Source organism: Ovis canadensis, chromosome 11, assembly GCF_042477335.2.
Source record: "Ovis canadensis isolate MfBH-ARS-UI-01 breed Bighorn chromosome 11, ARS-UI_OviCan_v2, whole genome shotgun sequence".
Taxonomy (NCBI): domain Eukaryota; kingdom Metazoa; phylum Chordata; class Mammalia; order Artiodactyla; family Bovidae; genus Ovis; species Ovis canadensis.
The window spans coordinates 49896174-49916074 of NC_091255.1; the positions used below are offsets into that span (position 1 = coordinate 49896174).

The 19901-nt window shown below is 45.2% G+C and overlaps 3 protein-coding genes across 3 annotated transcripts; all 3 read right to left on the bottom strand.

Annotated features, from left to right (window-relative positions):
* Window positions 1-3227: 3227 nt before the first annotated feature.
* Window positions 3228-4214, bottom strand: KRTAP29-1 (keratin associated like protein 29-1). The gene has a single exon (XM_069544096.1). It carries the CDS (start codon window positions 4212-4214, stop codon window positions 3228-3230), a length of 987 nt encoding a protein of 328 aa, XP_069400197.1.
* Window positions 4215-10975: 6761 nt separating this feature from the next.
* On the bottom strand, window positions 10976-13231 carry KRTAP16-1 (keratin associated protein 16-1). Its single transcript, XM_069542517.1, has 2 exons — window positions 12887-13231; window positions 10976-12166 (listed from the first exon to the last, which is right to left on the bottom strand). Exons 1-2 carry the CDS (start codon window positions 13229-13231, stop codon window positions 10976-10978), a joined length of 1536 nt encoding a protein of 511 aa, XP_069398618.1.
* A 6116-nt stretch (window positions 13232-19347) lies between these two features.
* Window positions 19348-19692, bottom strand: KRTAP17-1 (keratin associated protein 17-1). Its single transcript, XM_069542552.1, has one exon. The coding sequence runs from the start codon at window positions 19690-19692 to the stop codon at window positions 19348-19350; it is 345 nt and encodes a 114-aa protein (XP_069398653.1).
* Window positions 19693-19901: the final 209 nt, after the last annotated feature.

The window sequence follows — 19901 nt, forward strand, 5'->3', positions numbered from 1 at the left end:
AGTTCTCTGAAAAATCCCATTGGCAGCTTGATAGGTATGTATTTTATAATTAGTAGTTTTTGTCTGCTAATCCGAAACTCCTAATGATCCCTCCCCTCTCTCTCTCCCTTGGTAAGCATATATTTGTTTTCTATGCCCCTGAGTCTGTTTCTGTTTTGTAAGTTCATTTGTGTTATATTCTAGATTCCATATATAAGAGATATCACAAGATATTTAGCTTTCTCTTCCTGACTTACTTCACTTAGTATGACAATCTCTAGCTCTGTCTATGTTGCTACAAAAGTCATTGCTTCATTTCTTTTTATCATTGAGTGGTATTCTATTGCATATGTATACATATCACATCTTCTTTATCCATTCATTAGAACACACACGTCTTAAGTTCACCATCTTATATGGGAGAGGTTGATGGTGCACTGAAACAATTACAATAGTATCAAAAATCACTGATCACAGATCACCACAACAAATACAATATTAATGAAAAAGTTTGAAATAGTGCAAGAATTACAGAATATGACACAGAGACACAAAGTGAGCAAATGCTGTTGGCAAAATGGCACCTTTTTGACTTGCTCAGCACAGGGTTGCCACAAAACTTCAACTTTTACAAACAATATATTTGCAAAGCACAATAAAAAAAACAAGGTATGCCTGTCTTTCTCAAAATGTCCCTGTATTTTTAAAATTGCTCCCCTACCCAGGACATAAATGTAAATAAAGATTTAGTTGTAAGCATGGCTCAGCAGGCTCAGTAAGACAATATTTATAATTGGAGGTTTGTATGTTTCAGGAACAAGTTCCAGCAAACCTAAAAGGAGCTAATAAATGCTTTGATATTTAAACTGTTGCCAACCACAGGAGATATAAGGCTTCCCAACAAACCTTTTACCCTTGACATGTTTAAAACATGCAGTTTTGTATGTTGGCAAGTGGCCAGTGAAAAACACTTACTAGCACAACAGAAATTCATAACAGGAAATTCTTAGAATAAGATAGACTTAGATGGGTCAAAAAACCATTGCAAGATAAAATTTGAAATTTCTGATATGTCAAGGATTCTGGTATCAATACCCAAATTATTTAAGGAGATGGGATTCCTTAAATTTACAATGTAAGAAGCATTGTTGAAAATTCTGTTCAGGACTGAGCTAAGATGCATTCCACTTACCTCATCCCTCCTCCAGCATGACCGAGGAATTTACATGGACGATGTGGGAGAGAGGCTTTAGATAGAGCATCCATCAATATTTCATTTCTAGAAGACATTCCATCCATGGTAATTCTTTTGCTCTATCAAGGTTCCTCTCACCCGTTTTTTCTTCTGTTTTAATTTTCTGTTTGAACTTCAGTTGCAAATAATTGAATTAGTTATATTCCTTATGAGGCATGTTATCACTTTTGTCCTTGCAAGTGCCTTCTTAATTTTTTCTTTATATACTTATATATCAGTTAATTTAATTCCTGCTTTCCTTATGCCTCATTCTCTTCCAATAGACAGTATTTTATTCTGTTTAGGTGGCTCAGACGGTAAAGCGTCTGTCTACAATGCGGGAGAGCCGGGTTTGATCGCTGGGTTGGGAAGATCCCCTGGAGAAGGAAATGGCAATCCACTCCAGGACTATTGCCTGGAAAATCCCATGGACAGAGGAGCCTGGTAGGCTACAGTCCATGGGGTCACAAAGAGTCGGACACGACTGAGCGACTTCACTTCACTAATGCATATTCCCCAGCAGACAGCCTTCAGATTTCCTCTTCACCATGAGCTCTCCTTGATCTCTGCCTGTCAGTCCACATTTCAGGCTCACACTTCAGATTTGGGCTTGCCAGCCTCCTTAGTTGTATGAGTTAATTCCTTTTAATAAGTGTATGTATGTGTGTGTGTATATAGATATATAGATAGAGATAGAGATAGAGATATCTTCTATTGGGTCTGTTTTTCTGGAGAACGAGCCTAACACAATACCCCATGGAAGGAATCACCACATGTTACCTACCCACTCTTTGTTCTCCTTTAAAATTTATGTCATCACAGAAATGCCATAGTGAACATCTTCCTGTATGTCCTTTTATGATTCTGTGTAAGAGTTTTGGGGGTTGGTTCTTAAGATGCTTTGCACACCCAGAGCCCCTTGTTTAAAGGGGAAGTCAGATCCCCTTCAAGAAAGACTCTGTGCCACTGCTACAAGCACACACTATGAATCTTCCTTTAAACTTACCCCCAAAGAAAACCAATCCAAAGAACAAGTGTTTGAATTCAATAATTACATGCTAGAAATAACAAAACTCAGTCAAAATTTCCCTTATACTAATTGTCTTTAAAACTGTCTCTTAAAATGTCAAAAACATAACAAATACCTGCTAAAATTTTCTAAACACTTTTAAATTTCATTTAAATTTGCCAGTAGGTGCACTGATCACTAAAACCAGTTTTAAGTGACTTAACCCTTAGTTATTTTCCATGGCCAAAACCTCATATTTATTTTAATCTATGGCTTCCTTAGACCATTTCTGTTTTAGCCTTCCCCAATCTATTCACCATGGGGAAACTGAGATGACCCAACTCCAAAGAGCTCTTGGTGGTGTCAAGGTTGTTTACCTTTGCTCTTTTCCAGTTTGAGCATCTATAATCCTAGACACAAACAACCCTTGCAGACCGAGGCAGACACAGTGATTTGGAGGCCCCAAAGTCACTGTGTTCAAATGGGACCTGGAGGAAATCTACATGTAATATATTGAAAGGAATAAAAGCATATGAGAGTCTTACTCATTATGCTTAACCAGACACATTTTTATTAGCAGTTGTCAGCAAAAGAGTCTCCTTAAAGACTTGGCAGCATCCAAAGGAGTGGGTGGGTGGGCGGGGGAGGGGGGGACGGGAGGAAAGCCTTTGCTGAAGTGAAGTGAAATGATAACACAGGAAAGGCAAGCTACAGCATGAGCCGTGCTTGCTGAAAGGTTATCCTCGATGAGAAAGGACCTCAGGATAAATTTCCTCACCAGCACCTGGAGGGAATGTGGGACTGGACTCAGAGAAAAGGTAGCAAGCAGGCCACGTTTGTGCTCACCCGGAGTCAGGCACCACGGCTACGCACTTGTAGAAAGCAGCAGACGTCAGAGGAGGTGCTCCTTCAATGAAATGTTGCCTTGCAGAAGCTGGACTCATAACTGGGTTGGCAGGAAGTTGGCAAGTAGATGCCAGATTTACAGAGACTTGGGGTAGTTGGTCAGAAGTAACTGGAGTCACCACTGGCTGGCTTGCCGAAACCTGTCACACAGCAAGCTGGCTGGCAGGAAGGAGATTTGCAGCCACTTTGATTGCAGAAAGTGGGTTCACCACTAGTTGGTTGGCCAGAAATCACGGTGCCACAGGAAGCTGGTTTGCAAAAGTTGTTTACAGAACAAGGGGGCTGTCTGTTAGCCGCTGGCTGGCAGATGAAGGATGTGCATGGTGCTGGTTGGTAGTGAAGTGTCTGGCAAGGGAAGGTCACACAGCATGCAGGACTGCAAGACCTGAACACACAAGCAGACAGCTGGCAGGGAACTGGTATACAGGGAATCGTTTGGCAAGGCTTCAAAATGTAGCAGATCGGTTGGTAATAAAATGATTTGCAAGGCTGATCTTCACCACGAATGGGCTGACATGAACCCACATGGCAGCAAGTTGGTTGGCACAGACTAGCCGCACAGACATTTGATAGGCAAGAAGTTTCAGGACAGGAAGTGACTTCAGGGCAGGCTGGCTGACAGGACCCAGCATCACAGCAGACTGACTGGTCACAAGCTGCCTGGCACGACTCAGATGTGTAGACACATTCCTGGCAAGAGCTTTGTTGGCAGGGGCCGGGTTCACAGCACTTTGCTGAACTGCCGGTAGATTCCAAACAGGAGGGCTGGCATGAGCTAACTGGACCAGGAGATTGACCGGTGCCAGTTTCACAGCAGGCCGTGTAGGAGCAAATGGGTTGGCATACAAAACCCACACAAGAAGTTGCTGGAAGGCAGGTTGGTTGGCAAGAAGCAGGTTCACAGCCACTTGGGGCACTGCCACATGGCTGACAGTTTTCTTGGCATGTAACCAGTTGCCATGTTCTGCTCCGACAGGAACTAGGCAAACAGATACCATGCTGGAAACTGCCACCACTGGAGCATATGGAGGTGGTGGGCACAGCTGGGATGGCAGTGGCATTTCCAAGGCAACAGCTGCCCCCCATGGTGCCAGTGCTAACCCTCTCAGGAGGCTGCAACCTCAGTATACCTGAGTTTGAAAAGCATCTAATACATAAGGGCTTTTATAGTCCTTTGCTAGGGGTGTTGGCACAATAGAGCATCTTTCCTTGTTATTGTTTCCACCCATTTGCATATAGACATCTGATTAGCAGGCTTCAGGAGCCTGGGAGACATCATTCCCCATTTAAGAATTCGTCTGTTCAGAGAAAAACCTCATAATCCAAAAAGAAACATGGACCCCAGCGTTCACTGCAGCACCATTTACAATAGCCAGGTCATGGAAGCAGTCTAAATGTTCATCAATAGAGCAATGGATAGAGAAGATGTACATATATGCAGTGGAATATTGCTCAGCCATGAAAGGAATGAAATTGTGCCACTTGCAGAGACGTAGATGAACTTAGAGACTGTCATTATACAGTGAAGTAAGTCAGAAAGAGAAAAACAAATATTGTATATTAACACATATATGTTGAATCTAGAAAATGGTATGTACTTAGTCGTTCAGTCGTGTCCGACACTGTGACTCCATGGACTGTAGCCTGCCAGGCTCCTCTGTCCATAGAGATTCTCCAGGCAAGAATACTGGAGTGGGTTGCCATGCCCTCCTCCAGGGAATCTTCCCAACCCAGGGATCAAACCCAGGTCTCCCGCATTGCAGGCAGATTCTTTACCACCTGAGCCACCAGGGAAGGCCAGAAAATGGTATAGGTGAACTTATTTGCAAAGCTGAAATAGAAACACAGACATAGAGAATAAATATATGGATACCAGAGGGGAAAGGAATAGGTGGGATGCATTGAGAGATTGGGATGGATATATACACACTGCTACATATAAAATAGATAGCTAATGAGAACCTAACTATATAGCACTGGGAACTGTACTCAGTGCTCTGTGGTGACCAAATGGGAAGGAAATCCAAGGAAGAGGGGATATATATATATATATATATATATATATATATATATATATATACCTGTGGCTGATTTACTTTGCTGTACAGCAGAGACTAACACACCATTGTAAAGCAACTATACTATAATTGAAACAAACAAACAAAAAAACTCATCTGTTGAGTTGGGGAGTTTTCATAGCCGAGTTTGGGTTCCTTGCTGCTGTATCTGCTCTGAGCTAAGCCTGTCTCTTTTATAGCTTGTTCTCCAGCCTCCCTGAAGCAGGACTCTCCCCAGGTTAACCTCTCATCAAGAGGCCACAGCCCACTCTTCCACCAGGAATGCAGTTCCACACCATTTAGACGATCAGGAAGTGAAGCCCTGACCCAGTTGAGGGATGATAGTGGAGATGGCAAACAGAAAATCAAGGAGTGCCTCCCAAGCGATACTTCAGTGTCTCCACCTCTTTCTAGAATCTTCCTGTTTGGTTTCCTGAAACTTGACTTTACTAGTACCACTAATAATAAGAACACTAGTAATGGCTTCCATTTATAGTGTTGACGGAAAAAATAAATGCACAACCTAAAAGTTAAGAGTTATGTTTTATTTGGTGAGCATTCTGAAGACTTCAGACCTGGGACACAGCATCTCAGATAATGCTGAGCAACTGTTCCAAAGAGGTGAGGGAGGAGTCAGGATATATAGCAGCTTTTGCAACAAAAGGCCAGATAGTCGGAATGTGAAATCATTATTGTTAATTTTTAAAAAATCAGACATATCAAATTAATGAAATTAGAGCTTTTCTGTATATGGGAAGATGCAAAGCCAGGGCTCGTTGAAATCATTCCTCTGAAATGCACCCCAGCTGTCTGGGGCCAGTATCCTGTTTTCCTTATCCCGTGTCTCCTCAGGATGCACTGTTAGGGCTGGCCGCAGCATATCAGGGCAGCTGTAATATGGTGGTCTGATGGCTTCAACATCATTTGTTTATTGACATAGCAGGCAATATTTTTCTTTCATAATAGCATGCTTACTATGTACCAAGCTCTTGACTGCATTTTTCATTGAATCTTTGCAGTGATCCTACTTAGCAGATACAATTGTCACCATTATGTTAGAGGTAGCAAAACTAATTCAGAGAGTTTAAATCATGTTCCCAAACTTATGCCAGTATTAAGGGGCAGAAACCGCTAGATTCAAACCTAGGTTGGGCTGATTCCCAACCCTTTCTCTTAACCACCTGTTTAGACCTCCCAACCTTGGAGGTGGAGAGGAAGACTCTAAAACAATGACTGAAGGCTGACCAGCTGCACTGGTTCAAGCTCAGGTGGTCTAGGTCCCATGCTGGGAATCCTCTGCCCACTCCAGTGACTGTAATCATCAACTAGATCAAACGGGTTTCAATATACCCAAAGACAATCTTTTAATCTGTAAATTTAAAACTAAAAAATGTTTCATTAAGAAAGATTAAACTCATACTATGGAGTCAACAGCATGTCAATTCTGTAAATATGAAACACAATAGCTAGAAGTTATATAAGGACATCTCTGCGAAGAGGCTTTTGCGTTAAATCGACCTCATCCAAAAGAGATTCATGAGTGACTTTCCCCTCCTCCTTTGGGCTGTGCTGGTCCAGGCGCTGCATCACTGACCAACTTCAGTATCCCACACTCATCCATATCCTGCCCTGGTTCACACTGAAGATACAAGATGGAATAGAGATCATGGGTTTAGGGTACAGATAGGGCTTGTCTTGATTTCTGGCTCTGCTGCAAACTCAGTCTGCTGGACATGTTAGCTCATTAGCCAAGAGTTCAAAGTACTGAGAGTTAATCAACTGCATGGCTACTGCTCAGGTTATTTTTATTATTATAGTCTGCCTCACAATTTTCAAAGTACCCATTACAAAATGGCTTCTCTTCATTCTTGCTTGTTTGGGAACGCATATACACCCATGGTGGGTTCATGTCAATGTATGGCAAAACCAATACAGTATTGTAAAGTAAAATAAAGTAAAAATAAAAATTTTAAATAAAATAAAATAAATAATAAAAAATTTTAAAAATAAAAATAAATTAAAAGAAAAAACATAAAAATAAAACAATGAAAAATTTTTCTGAAAAATCCTCACTCTTGTCATAAAAATGTGTTTTTTTCAACAATTACTTTTCATGCTATGGTATCAGTCACTTCTTTTGCCCTCCATCTCATTGCTACTCATTTTAGCATCTTGCAGACTTCAGAGATCCCTGGCCTATGTTTTATTCCTGAAAGTCTACATCCCAAAACTCTCATCTGTCAAGGGGAACTACTTTTGGTCTTAGCAATAGGTCAATCAAAATGAAAACATGAACATATTTGAGAAAGCATGAAATTTTCAACCTGAAAAAGTGTAATACCCTATACCCATATATACCATGTTTACTGTTTCAAAGTAATCCATTTTTCCATCAATTTTTCTCTAATTCTGCTCTTGCCTCCCTTCTTCATAAAGAAACATCTCAATAGGTTCAAAAAAGGACACAAACTTTCAACCCTAAGATGAATAAGGTCTGAAGATCTAATGGAAAGCATGGAGACTATAGTTGACAACTCTGCATCATATAATAGAAATTAGCCAAAAGAACATAAGTGTTCTCACCAAAAAAAAAAAAAAAAAGAAAGGTAAATATGTAAGGTGATGACTGTGTTAGCTAGATGGGAGGAATCCTTCCACAATATATATGTATATCAAATCACCACAGTGTACACTTTAAATTATCTCAAAATTTTGTCAGTTCTTTCTGAATAAACTGAAGAGGAAAAAAAAAAGCTCTCAATAGAAACAACTTTGGTTTTGCTATGGTCCAAGGCACTAAAGACATCTATCACAAAGGACTGTTGTGGTCACATCAAGAAATATGCTGATGTATTAAAAACACAAGCTTGGACAGAACTGGATTTGAATCATTATGTTACTTACCAGCTGTGAATATCCTGAATTTTGTGTTTGTCATTTCCTTGTGAATAGATAGATTGAGATAAAATCATATATATAGATATGTAATATATTTTACAATATATATGTTTGTAAATAAATGTATATATGTGTGTGTATACATATATCAGAGAAGGCAATGGCATCCCACTCCAGTACTTTTGCCTGGAAAATCTCATGGACAGAGGAGCCTGGTAGGCTGCAGTCCATGGGGTCGTGAAGAGTTGGACATGACTGAGCGAATTCACTTTCACTTTTCATTTTCATGCATTAGAGAAGGAAATGGACACCCACTCCATTTTTCTTGCCTGGAGAATCCCAGGGACGGAAGAGCCTGGTGGGCTGCCGTCTATGGGGTCGCACAAAGTCGGATACGACTGAAGCGACTTAGCAGCAGCAGCAGCAGTATACATATATGCATTTGTGGGTACATTGTTATTGAACTTTAAATATACATATGGCCTCTGCAGGGGATTCCCAAGTAGCTCAGGTGGTAAAGAATCCACCTGCAATTCAGAAGACCCTGATTTGATTCCTGGGTTGGGAAGTTCCCCTGGAGAAGGGATAGGCTACCCACTCCAGTACTCTTGGGCTTCACTGGTGGCTCAGACAGTAAAGGGTCTGCCTGTGATGTGGGAGACCTGGGTTCGATCCCTGGGTTGGGAAGATCCCTTGGAAGAGGGCATGGCAACCCACTCCGGTATTCTTTCCTGGAGAATCCCCATGGACAGAGGAGCCTGGTGAGCTACAGTCTATGGGGTCACAAAGAGTTGGACATGACTGAGTGACGAAGCACAGCACACAGCATGGCCTCTGGAGCTTTTTCTATCAATCAACATGGCAGTGCTAAGCTTCACTCATTTTGTTGCATGTGGCCTTTGTCCAGCTGTTCTCACTACAGCATGATATTCTATTGTGTGAATGAATATGCCACAATTTTCTTATCTGTGTTAACAGGCATTTGGATTGCTTGTCCTTCATATTCTTCGCCTATAAAATAGGGGAAAGAAATCTTACCTCACAGAATTTCCATGATTTACATGAAACACTGGGTCCATGTTAGGCAGAGAGATTTAAAAATCTGGCCAACTCATCTCTTGACTCTGGAAGGAGATAAAGATAGATTCCAGTGGCTGAATGAGACATTAACTTGAATACCAAAGTGCAGGATAAGTTTCACTTTTGAGTTTCTCTCTCTGTCCTTGTCTAACCCAATGGCTCTCAAACAGGGGTGATTTTTGCCCCTCCCCTCTGGAGGTGGGCAGTTGTTGCCAATGTCTGGAGCCATTTTCAGTCATCACACTCAGGGGATGCTACTAGCATCTCGTTGGTGAAGCTGGGGATACTGCTTAATATCTTACAATACAAAGAACAGTCCCCACAACAAAGAATTATCCAGCCCAAAATGTAAATGGTACCAAAGTTAGAAGCTCTGAGCTATTTCCCCTTGTAATTAGGATAGCCCAAGCTGCACCTTGAGGACAAGGAATAGACCTTCGACCCATGTACTAAGTACAAGGGGTTTAAAGAGACTACTTTAAATAGACTCTGTCCTTGCAGATTGAAAGACATATATGGAGTCTACATAAAGTGTGTGTCCTATAGAGACTGAGATAACATATCAAAGTTCCTGCGCAAGAAATCTAGGTTACTTTCTTTATTGTAAGTATGACCTCCCCACTTGTTTCCATCCTATTGTGGACCCCAAAGCCCTTGGTTTCCCCCTCATTTTCCCTATATCCAAGTCCATGTTTCAGCATTCAGGTCTCCACACCGAGACCAGAGGGACATTCCAAAACCCAGTATTCTTCATGTCACTGCCCTGCATATGATCCCTCAATATCTTCTCATCAGCCCTGCACCAAACTCAGATAACTCTGTTTAGCACACAAGGCTGATGAGGGCAGGCCACTGTTTACTTGTCTGACCTCAGAGTTCGCTGCTCTTCTAAGCGCATCTCTGCCCACACTTTGCTTAATGAGTAGTGTGCTTACAAGCTCCATTCATTTGCGTATGTTTCCTCTGCCTAGGAAGCTCTTCCTTCCTAGTTTCTAACTGGTTAATTCCTACTTGTGCTAAAAGATTCAGCTTCAGCATTATCTCTCCCGAGAGTAATTCCGTTTCTCCCCATGCCTTGCTGAGTTCACAGTACTGTATGCTTGCCTCTACCCCGGGACTTAGCACAGTGGAACGAAGTAATTGCCTCTCTGCCTATCTCCCCATCAGAGAATAAGCTTCCTGAGAGTGGGCTGAAGCTTCCATCTTTTCATTCCCAGAACTCATCTCAGTCCTTGGCACCTAACAGCTATCTAGCAAAGCTTCTTGGATGGCGAGAGGGTAGGATGGATGGATGGACGGATGGATGGACAGACAGATGAATAGATGAATAAAGCTGCTCTCAAAGATGAAGCAAGTCAGCTGATGAGAATATGACATGAACAAGACATAAATGAGAAGAGTTTGTTACTTCAACTTTAACCATGTTTATTGGACAGTTAAATATATTTACGTCATGGAAGAGGTCTCCAAGGAAGAGGAGCCCACACAGCAAGGGAGCACATGCATGAGGGCAGAAAAATATTTATTCCAGGAAAGAGACTTGAGATGATACAGCAAAGCAGATTTTCTCAGCTCAATAGCAGTAGCAGTAGCAGAAAGGGACCCAGAATGTCCCCATCTCATGCCCAGGAGATCGCCATTTGGGCCATTAGGAGACTGACATTTCTGATGAGTTCTTTGAAACATAAGCAAATGGCAAGTGATGATGCAGAAAGAAAAAGATTTTAAGTCAGAATGAGCTTTGGGGAAAGCAGACAAATTTTCTATCTAGCTGGAGGCATGCGTTGCAGGAATTGGTTGGCCAGGGCAGGTTCAGCAGTTGGTAGGCTTGGTGGCAGCAGGCTGGCTGACTGCAGCCTCGCGGGTGGTGGGGCTGGTGGGCTTGGCCTCAGTGGGCTGGCAGAGACTGGCCTCTGAGACCTCCGTCTTGCAAGGAGTTGAGTCAGCACAATCCGGTTGGCTGGAAGTGGACTTTTTGCAATCCCGTTTGCAGGAGTCAGCACAAGGCAAGCGGGAGCAGACCGAGCGGTAAGGGACAGAAGCGACGCAGGCTGGACGGCGCAGGATGGAGTAAAATGGGCGGTAGCAGGCCGGGCGGTAGGAGATGGATGTCAAATATGGCTGCCTATAGGTGATGGGTCCAGAGCAGATTGGGCGGCAAATCGGGCGGTAGGAGGTTGAAGTAGTACAGGGTTGTTTGCAAGAGCTGGGTATGTAGAAAGTTCGCGAGCAAGTTGGCTGGCAGACAGCAGATGCAGAAGACCCCGGGCGGCCGGAGAGAGGTCGGCAGGACAGAGGCTCACAGGAGATGGACCGACTGCGCTTGACTACATAGCAGGTAGGTTGACATGGCCTGGGCACACAGACACTCGGTAAGCAGGGGCTGGGCTCAGAGCAGATGGGTTGGCAGATGCTGGAGACACAGCAAGAAGGCTCTTGGCAAGTGCTGGAGACACAAGGTGGCTCACAAGGGCTTGAAACACAACAGACCGGACGGACACAGATGGGCTCACAGACCAGAGAAACCCGTGTGGCTGACTGGCAGATGCTGGGCTCTGAGCAAGATGGCTCACAAGGACTGGAGTCGCAGCAGGCAGACTGGCAGCTATTGGCCACAGAGCAGACAGATGGACAGCATCTGACACCGGAGGACACGGGCTGATAGCAACTGGGCTCACAGATCACTGGCTGGCAGTAGCTGGGTTTGCAGAGGATGGGCTGGCAGGAAGAGGGTACGCAGAAGACTCGTTGGCCAGGAGGGACCTCACAGCACACAGGCTGGGCACAGCTGCTCACAGGACAGGCAGGCTCACAGATGGTGGCCTTGTAGCTCACAGGCTGGGCACAGCTGCTCAGAGAGCAAGAAGGCTCACAGATGGTGGCCTCACAGCTCACAGGCTGGGCACAGCTGCTCACAGGACAGGTAGGCTCACAGATGGTGGCCTTGTAGCTCACAGGCTGGGCACAGCTGTTCACTGAGCAAGAAGGCTCACAGATGGTGGCCTTGTAGCTCACAGGCTGGGCACAGCTGCTCACAGAGCAAGAGGGCTCACAGATGGTGGCCTCACAGCTCACAGGCTGGGCACAGCTGCTCACAGGACAGGCAGGCTCACAGATGGTGGCCTTGTAGCTCACAGACTGGGCACAGCCGCTCACAGAGCAAGAGGGCTCACAGATGGTGGCCTCACAGCTCACAGGCTGGGCACAGCTGCTCACAGGACAGGCAGGCTCACAGATGGTGGCCTTGTAGCTCACAGGTTGGGCACAGCTGCTCACAGAGCAAGAGGGCTCACAGATGGTGGCCTCACAGCTCACAGGCTGGGCACAGCTGCTCACGGGGCAAGAGGGTTCACAGATGGTCGCCTTGTAGTACACAGGCTGGGCACAGCTGCTCACAGGACAGGCAGACTCACAGATGGTGGCCTTGTAGCTCACAGGCTGGGCATAGCTGCTCACAGAGCAAGAGGGTTCACAGATGGTGGCCTCACAGCACACAGGCTGGGCACAGCTGCTTATGGGACAGGCAGGCTCACAGATGGTGGCCTTGTAGCACACAGGCTGGGCACAGCTGCTCACGGGACAGGCAGGCTCACAGATGGTGGCCTCACAGTACACAGGCTGGGCACAGCTGCTTACAGGACAGGCAGGCTCACAGATGGTGGTCTCATAGCATACAGTCTGGGCACAGCTGATTACGGGACAGGCAGGCTCACAGATGGTGGCCTTGTAGCACACAGGCTGGGCACAGTTGCTCACGGGACAGGCAGGCTCACAGATGGTAGCCTCACAGCTCACAGGCTGGGCACGGCTGCTTACGGGACAGGCAGGCTCACAGATGGTGGTCTCACAGCACACAGGCTGAGCACAGCTGCTCGCAGAACAGGAGGGCTCACAGCATTGTGGGTCACAGCTGGATGATCCGCAGCTATCTTGACAAGTCACCAGTTGCCATGTCTGGCTCCGGCAGGAACTGGGCAAACAAACAGGCCCTCTGCAGCTCACCTCAGTGGAGCGAAGGGAGATGGCTGGCACCGAGGGGCATTTCCTAGAACAGCAGTTTCCAGACATGGTGAAGGTGCCTCTGCTCCCTTGCCAGTGCTGAGAGGTTGCTGCCTGACTGGGGCAGCTCCCCAGAGCCCTCACTTTTATATCCCCAACCCTGGCACGTGCTGTTTTGAGCCCCCGCATCTTTTCCTCATTGCTGTTTGGGCCAGTTTTCAGAGAAACATCTTATTATGCCACAGTTTGTTGACCTGGAAGCTGTTTACCTACCCATAAAGAAGCTGTTTGTTTATTGACTTGCTAACTTTGGAATCCTTGGAGCTACAGGTCATCTTGGAATAAGCATCATTGCCTCCAAGCTGAATGATCTGCATTTCTGAGCATCATGAACAAAGGAAGAAGAAAGGAACTTATAATTTAACCATCTTCTAGTCCTTTGCACAGGCCCTGGGCAGAACACAGAGGGTGTCCACATGAATAAGACCTCCTCTCCCACTCTCATGGATCTCACTGTGTGATGGGCAAGCATCCAAGTAAACTCTACAATGCAACAATAAACTCAACAATAGACATAAAGGGATTAGCAGAGAGGAGGAGTGGTGAGCTCTGTGGGAGAGGGAATATCTGAGCTGCATTTTAAATGCTGCACTTCACGGTGAAAATCTCACTTAAAACCATCAGAAATCCCATGAGGCAAGGATTCATCTCCATCCCCATCCCCCTGATTATAGGTGAAGGAAAAGAAAGGGAGTTAGAATCAGAAGGTTTGTCACTTGCTAAAGGTCACACACAGCTTGCCCACTAATCTAAGGCTCCTCTTCTTCTTCTTCACCATCCTGTCTGGACAGACCTTTCTCAGGAGCCTCAGCCCACAACGCTGTCCTCCATCCTGTTTTGTGAGCAGCTCTCTCCTAGAACACTGGCTCTCCCTACCCCTGGAAAGCACTTGACCTAGCCTCTCGGCTTCTCCTCCCTCCTTTCCTTCCACCCGCCCCTACCTCAAGCATTCAGTAGACCACCAGGATCCTTGCCTTTGGTGATTTTAGCAGCTACTAAAACAACCCCTCTGAGATATAAAGAGGAAAGACAAGAGCTCTTTTGAGAAGACATTGTGAACAAAAACAAAGAACATAAATGCTTTCTCAAAGCATTTTGTCAGTGCTACCACTTGAGACAGACACAAGGTAAAAAATGAAGCCTAGGCTTCTAAACACCAAGGCCTGACACCCTTGCTGAATGAAGGACCTGCATTGTTTCCACCACATGCTTTCAATATCTGTGCATAAGGCAGGCTCTCCTTTGGAAAAGTTGGACTGTTATGGCAACTATTCATCATCCCTTCCTTCACTGGTTAATTAATGTAGCCATTCAGACTACAACTTTCTCTTTTATTCATCCATTCGACTCAGTCATCATTGGGTTCTGTATGAGGGATACAAAAAAAAAGAATGACTTCCAATTCCTCCACAAGGAGTCCAAGTTTAGAAGAAAGACAGATATGCACATAAGTGATTATGGGACAATATACGTATAAGTGCAACAGCACACGGATGCACTAAGACTTACAGGGGGCACCCAGGACAAATACAAACATGCTTTTGGGGAGAAGTTAGGGAGGATTTCTCAAGTAATAGGAGGACCAAATTGAATCCTCAAGGAATAAGGCTAAAAAGGGGATGGTAAAGGCAGGGAAAGGATCTGCTATGGAAAAAAAGGCAAGAGCATGATACATTCGGGGAGCCACAGATGGTTCTATAGCCAGGATGAAAAGTCCAAGGGGACGGAATAGGACAGTGGCCAGACTAGAGTGGATACTAGGCATTCATGAGAGGCCTTGTGGACCATAATCAGAACTTGGGTTTTGTACCAACACCTGGGAATTTTAAGCAATGGAGTAACTCGACCAGGTTTGACCTTCAGAAGGTCTCTCTGTCCCTGGAGAAAGGATTGGTGAAGGAAGGCAAGCCTGAAGGTAAGGAGATCATTATGGATGGGTCTGGAGTGCTTTAGTCACTAAGTCGTGTCCAGCTCTTGCGACCCCATGGACTGTAGCCAACCAGGCTCCTCTGTCCATGGGATTTTCCAGACAAGAATACTGAAGTGGGTTTCCATTTCCTTCTCCAGGGGATCTTCCCAACCCAGGGATCAAACCCAGGTCTCCTGCATTGCAGGCAGATTCTTTACTAGATCTAGGGCAATTACCCAAAAGTCTCATGTTATCAACCTGAACTGAGTAGCTCCTTGGGACTACAGCGATAAGAGGAAGAATCTACAGAACTTAGTGGCTGAAAATGGAAGATTAAAAATAGGAAGACATCCTTTGAGATGTGGCTCTCAGGCAGTAAGGAAAGAAGACTTTGGGACAGCTTTGCAGAAGGTAAGGCAGAAGAGACATTCCCAAGATCCTGGTCCCCACCTTTCCACTTCTCTCCATTCACCTTCTCCTCAGCTAAGTCATCAGTGAAATTCCAGATGGAGACAGCCCTGCTCCCAACAAATCCTTTATTGACTCTCTTAGCAGAGAAATATATAGCATCATCTGTTTAGCCAGAATATCATCTCTCTAAGGAATTTTTCCTTGCTAAATGATATAAACCACTCTTTTAACCATGTAGCACATTTCTATTTTGTCCTTTTTAATAGCTCTTTTCCCCTTTGATGTTATCCAAGCATGAGAATGCCAAGGATTCTGTTTATTTGCTAATGTGATAGATAGAGTGCCTGATGAACTATGGACAGAGGTTCGTGGCATTGTACAGGAGACAGGGATCAAGACCATCCCCATGGAAAAGAAATGCAAAAAAAGCAAAATGGCTGTCTGGGGAAGCCTTACAAATAGCTGTGAAAAGAAGAGAAGCAAAAAGCCAAGGAGAAAAGGAAAGATATAAGCATCTGAATGCAGAGTTCCAAAGAATAGCAAGGAGAGATAAGAAAGCCTTCCTCAGTGATCAAGGCAAAGAAATAGAGGAAAACAACAGAATGGGAAAGACTACAGATCTCTTCAAGAAAATTAGAGATACCAAGGGAACATTTCATGCCAAGATGGGCTCAATAAAGGACAGAAATGGTATGGACTTAACAGAAGCAGAAAATATCAAGAAGAGGTGGCAAGAAAACATGGAAGAACTGTACAAAAAAAGATCTTCATGACCAAGATAATCACGATGGTGTGCTCACTTACCAAAAGCCAGACATCCTGAAATGTGAAGTCAAGTGGGCCTTAGAAAGCATCACTAAGAACAAAGCTAGTGGAGGTTATGGAATTCCAGTTGAGCTATTCAAATCCTGAAAGATGATGCTGTGTAAGTGATGCACTCAATATGACAGCAAATTTGGAAAACTCAGCAGTGGCCACAGGACTGGAAAAGGTCAGTTTTCATTCCAATCCCAAAGAAAGGCAATGCCAAAGAATGCTCAAACTACCGCACAATTGCACTCATCTCACATGCTAGTAAAGTAATGCTCAAAATTCTCCGAGCCAGGCTTCAGCAATACATGAACCGTGAACTTCCAGATGTTCAAGCTGGTTTTAGAAAAGGCAGAGGAACCAGAGATCAAATTGCCAACATCCGTTGGATCATGGGAAAGAGCAAGAGAGTTCCAGAAAAACATCTATTTCTGCTTTATTGACTATGCCAAAGCATTTGACTGTGTGGATCATAATAAACTGTGGAAAATTCTGAAAGAGATGGGAATACCAGACCACCTGACCTGCCTCTTGAGAAACCTATATGCAGGTCAGGAAGCAACAGTTAGAACTGGACACGGAACAAAAGACTGGTTCCAAATAGGAAAAGGAGTACATCAAGGCTGTATATTGTCACCTTGCTTATTTAACTTACATGCAGAGTAGATCATGAGAAATGCTGGGCTGGAAGAAGCACAAGCTGGAATCAAGATTGCCGGGAGAAATATCAAGAATCTCAGATATGCAAATGACACCACCCTAATGGCAGAAAGTGAAGAGGAACTAAAAAGCCTCTTGATGAAAGTGAAAGAGGAGAGTGAAAAAGTTGGCTTAAAGCTCAACATTCAGAAAACAAAGATCATGGCATCTGGTCCCATCACTTCATGGGAAACAGATGGGGAAACAGTGAAAACAGTGTCAGACTTTATTTTTGGGGGCTCCAAGATCACTGCAGATGGTGACTGCAGCCATGAAATTAAAAGACACTTACTCCTTGGAAGGAAAGTTATGACCAACCTAGATAGCATATTTAAAAGCAGAGACATTACTTTGCCAACAAAGGTCTGTCTAGTCAAGGCTATGGTTTTTCCAGTGGTCATGTATGGATGTGAGAGTTGGACTGTGACGAAGGCTGAGTGCTGAAGAATTGATGCTTTTGAACTGTGGTGTTGGAGAAGACTCTTGAGAGTCCCTTGAGCTGCAAGGAGATCCAACCAGTCCATTCTAAAGGAGATCAGCCCTGGGATTTCTTTGGAGGGAATGATGCTAAAGCTGAAACTCCAATACTCTGGCCACCTCATGCGAAGAGTTGACTCATTGGAAAAGATTCTGATGCTGGGAAGGATTGGGGGCAGAAGGAGAAGGGGATGACAGAGGATGAGATGGCTGGATGGCATCACTGACTCGATGGACGTGAGTCTAAGTGAACTCCGGGAGATGGTGATGGACAGGGAGGCCTGGCGTGCTGTGATTCATGGGGTCGCAAAGAGTCGGACACAACTGAGCTACTGAACTGACTGAACTGACTGTGATCATATCCCTATAAACATAATGGAATTTACCACTTTGTTCTGTTACAGAGATAATTAGCATATTCTTTTAGGCAACGGAGAGTCCAAGTACAAGTCCTGAGGCTCTTTTATCCGGGGATCTGGTTTTCCATTATATGCCGTATCTATGGACACTGGGCACAAAGTTCAGAGTCCATTGGGAGGGTGACCATGTCTGTAGCTTAATGATCGAAGCCTGGCCTAAGATGGAGCCCAGCTCTGTCTGTTTCCTCCTTCACAAGAGCTGAATTAGTTTTATTCCACATGTAGTTTAAGATCATGTTCAGCAGAAAAGAGTTGAATGAACTATCCTCTGAAATTTAGTCTTCCAACTGGACTCTCACACACCTGAGTCTGACTCTACCTAGCAGATGTAAGCTCACCTTTCTCATCCCTGGGACTGGAGCAGAATTAAGCACTATCCGGTGTGTGAAAAACTAACCGAGAAAAGGGAGACTTCGCCAAATCATGTGGCTGGAGGAAGAAATTGAACTACCCAGAACATCCTTAGAAACTGTGCTCATAAGGTTTTGCCACAGGAATCCCTTCCACTCAGAACCAAGTTTGTTTTACCAAGCCTCCTCCTCCGATTTTGTGAGAAAGTTCTAACCAACCCAGAAGCCTACCTGCAGAATTACATTGCAGAAGGAAGACGTGCCCTCACTCAAAATTAAACTTGACCAGTATCAGCAGTTACCTGCAAGCTTTTAAAATGCAGGTCCCAGGACCCCCACTCTAGAGCTAAAGGATCAAATGTCTGGCCCAGATTTTTAAATCCTTCCCAGGTGAGTCTCACGCAGTACCTAGAAGCTTTAATATATATCTGGGGTTTTGTTAAAAGCAGATTGCCAGACCACACCCCTGTGGATTCTAATCCTGCTTGTCTCAAAGAGCTCCAGACTCTCCATTTTTAACTAGCCCCCAGGTGATTCTGATGCAGGTGGTCTAGAAGCCACATTTCAAAACACCGATTGTGGATGCCAGAGTAAATTTTCCTGGCCCAGTGCCCAAGAGGCAGCCAAGGAAGAGGCGGGAGAACTACTTTGGTTATGCCAGCGATCTTGAATTTATTAAGTTAACTGAAGAGAAATTTTCACACCTCAAAGCGGCAGAAAAGCCAGCGGAGGAGGAAGGGTCAGTCCCAAAGCCACCTTGAATAAGATGCTCTTTCAACTTCATGAAAAAAAGTCATAGATAGGGCTTCACCCTTTGCGCTTCAGGTACCACTGTGGGTGGGACCCAGGTTTCTCATCAGCATGTGGCTCTTGTTCTCAGCGCCTTGAAAAGCCAGGGCAGGCTTGGAAAACAAGCCTTCAGCTTCAGGTTAACACGAGAGGCAGGACACCGTCTTAGGGGGCGGGGAAGGTCCTGGACATGAGTGGGTCTCCACCTGGAGCAGGTGGAGGTTCTCCATTGGGCTGCCTCAGTGGCGGGAGGAAAGGTCTTCATTTGGTCTCGCAGACAGGCGTGGGCTGGCAGCACACGGGGCCGCAGCACCCAGAGGAGCCGCAGCAACTGGATCCGCAGCAGCTCCCGCAGCAGCCCCCGCAACCTCCGCAGCCCCCGCTGCCCCCGCAGCCCCCGCTGCCCCCGCAGCCAGATCCGCAGCAGGAGGACCCGCAGCAGCTGCCCCCGCAGCCTCCGCAGCCTCCACAGCCCGAGCCACAGCCACAGCAGGAGCCGCAGCAGGAACCACAGCAGCCGCAGCAGGAGGGCTGGCAGCAGCACACTTCACAGCAGTCTTGCTCTTCAGCACAGCAGGCGAAGCAGTCCCCTGGGCAGCACCCCATGGTCCCCGCCGGTCAGGCCGCAGGTCAAGAACGCGACCAGAGTTCCCCAAGTCTGATGGTCACCAACCCGACAGCAGCTTTTATATCCCCTCCTGGAGGGTGTTGGCAGGAGGCACAGGATGTTGTCTTTGTTATTATTTATGCCAGTTCTCATAAGAACGTCTCATTAGCTGCCTGTTTATTTTCCAGCCCCGAGTGCCTCAACTCAT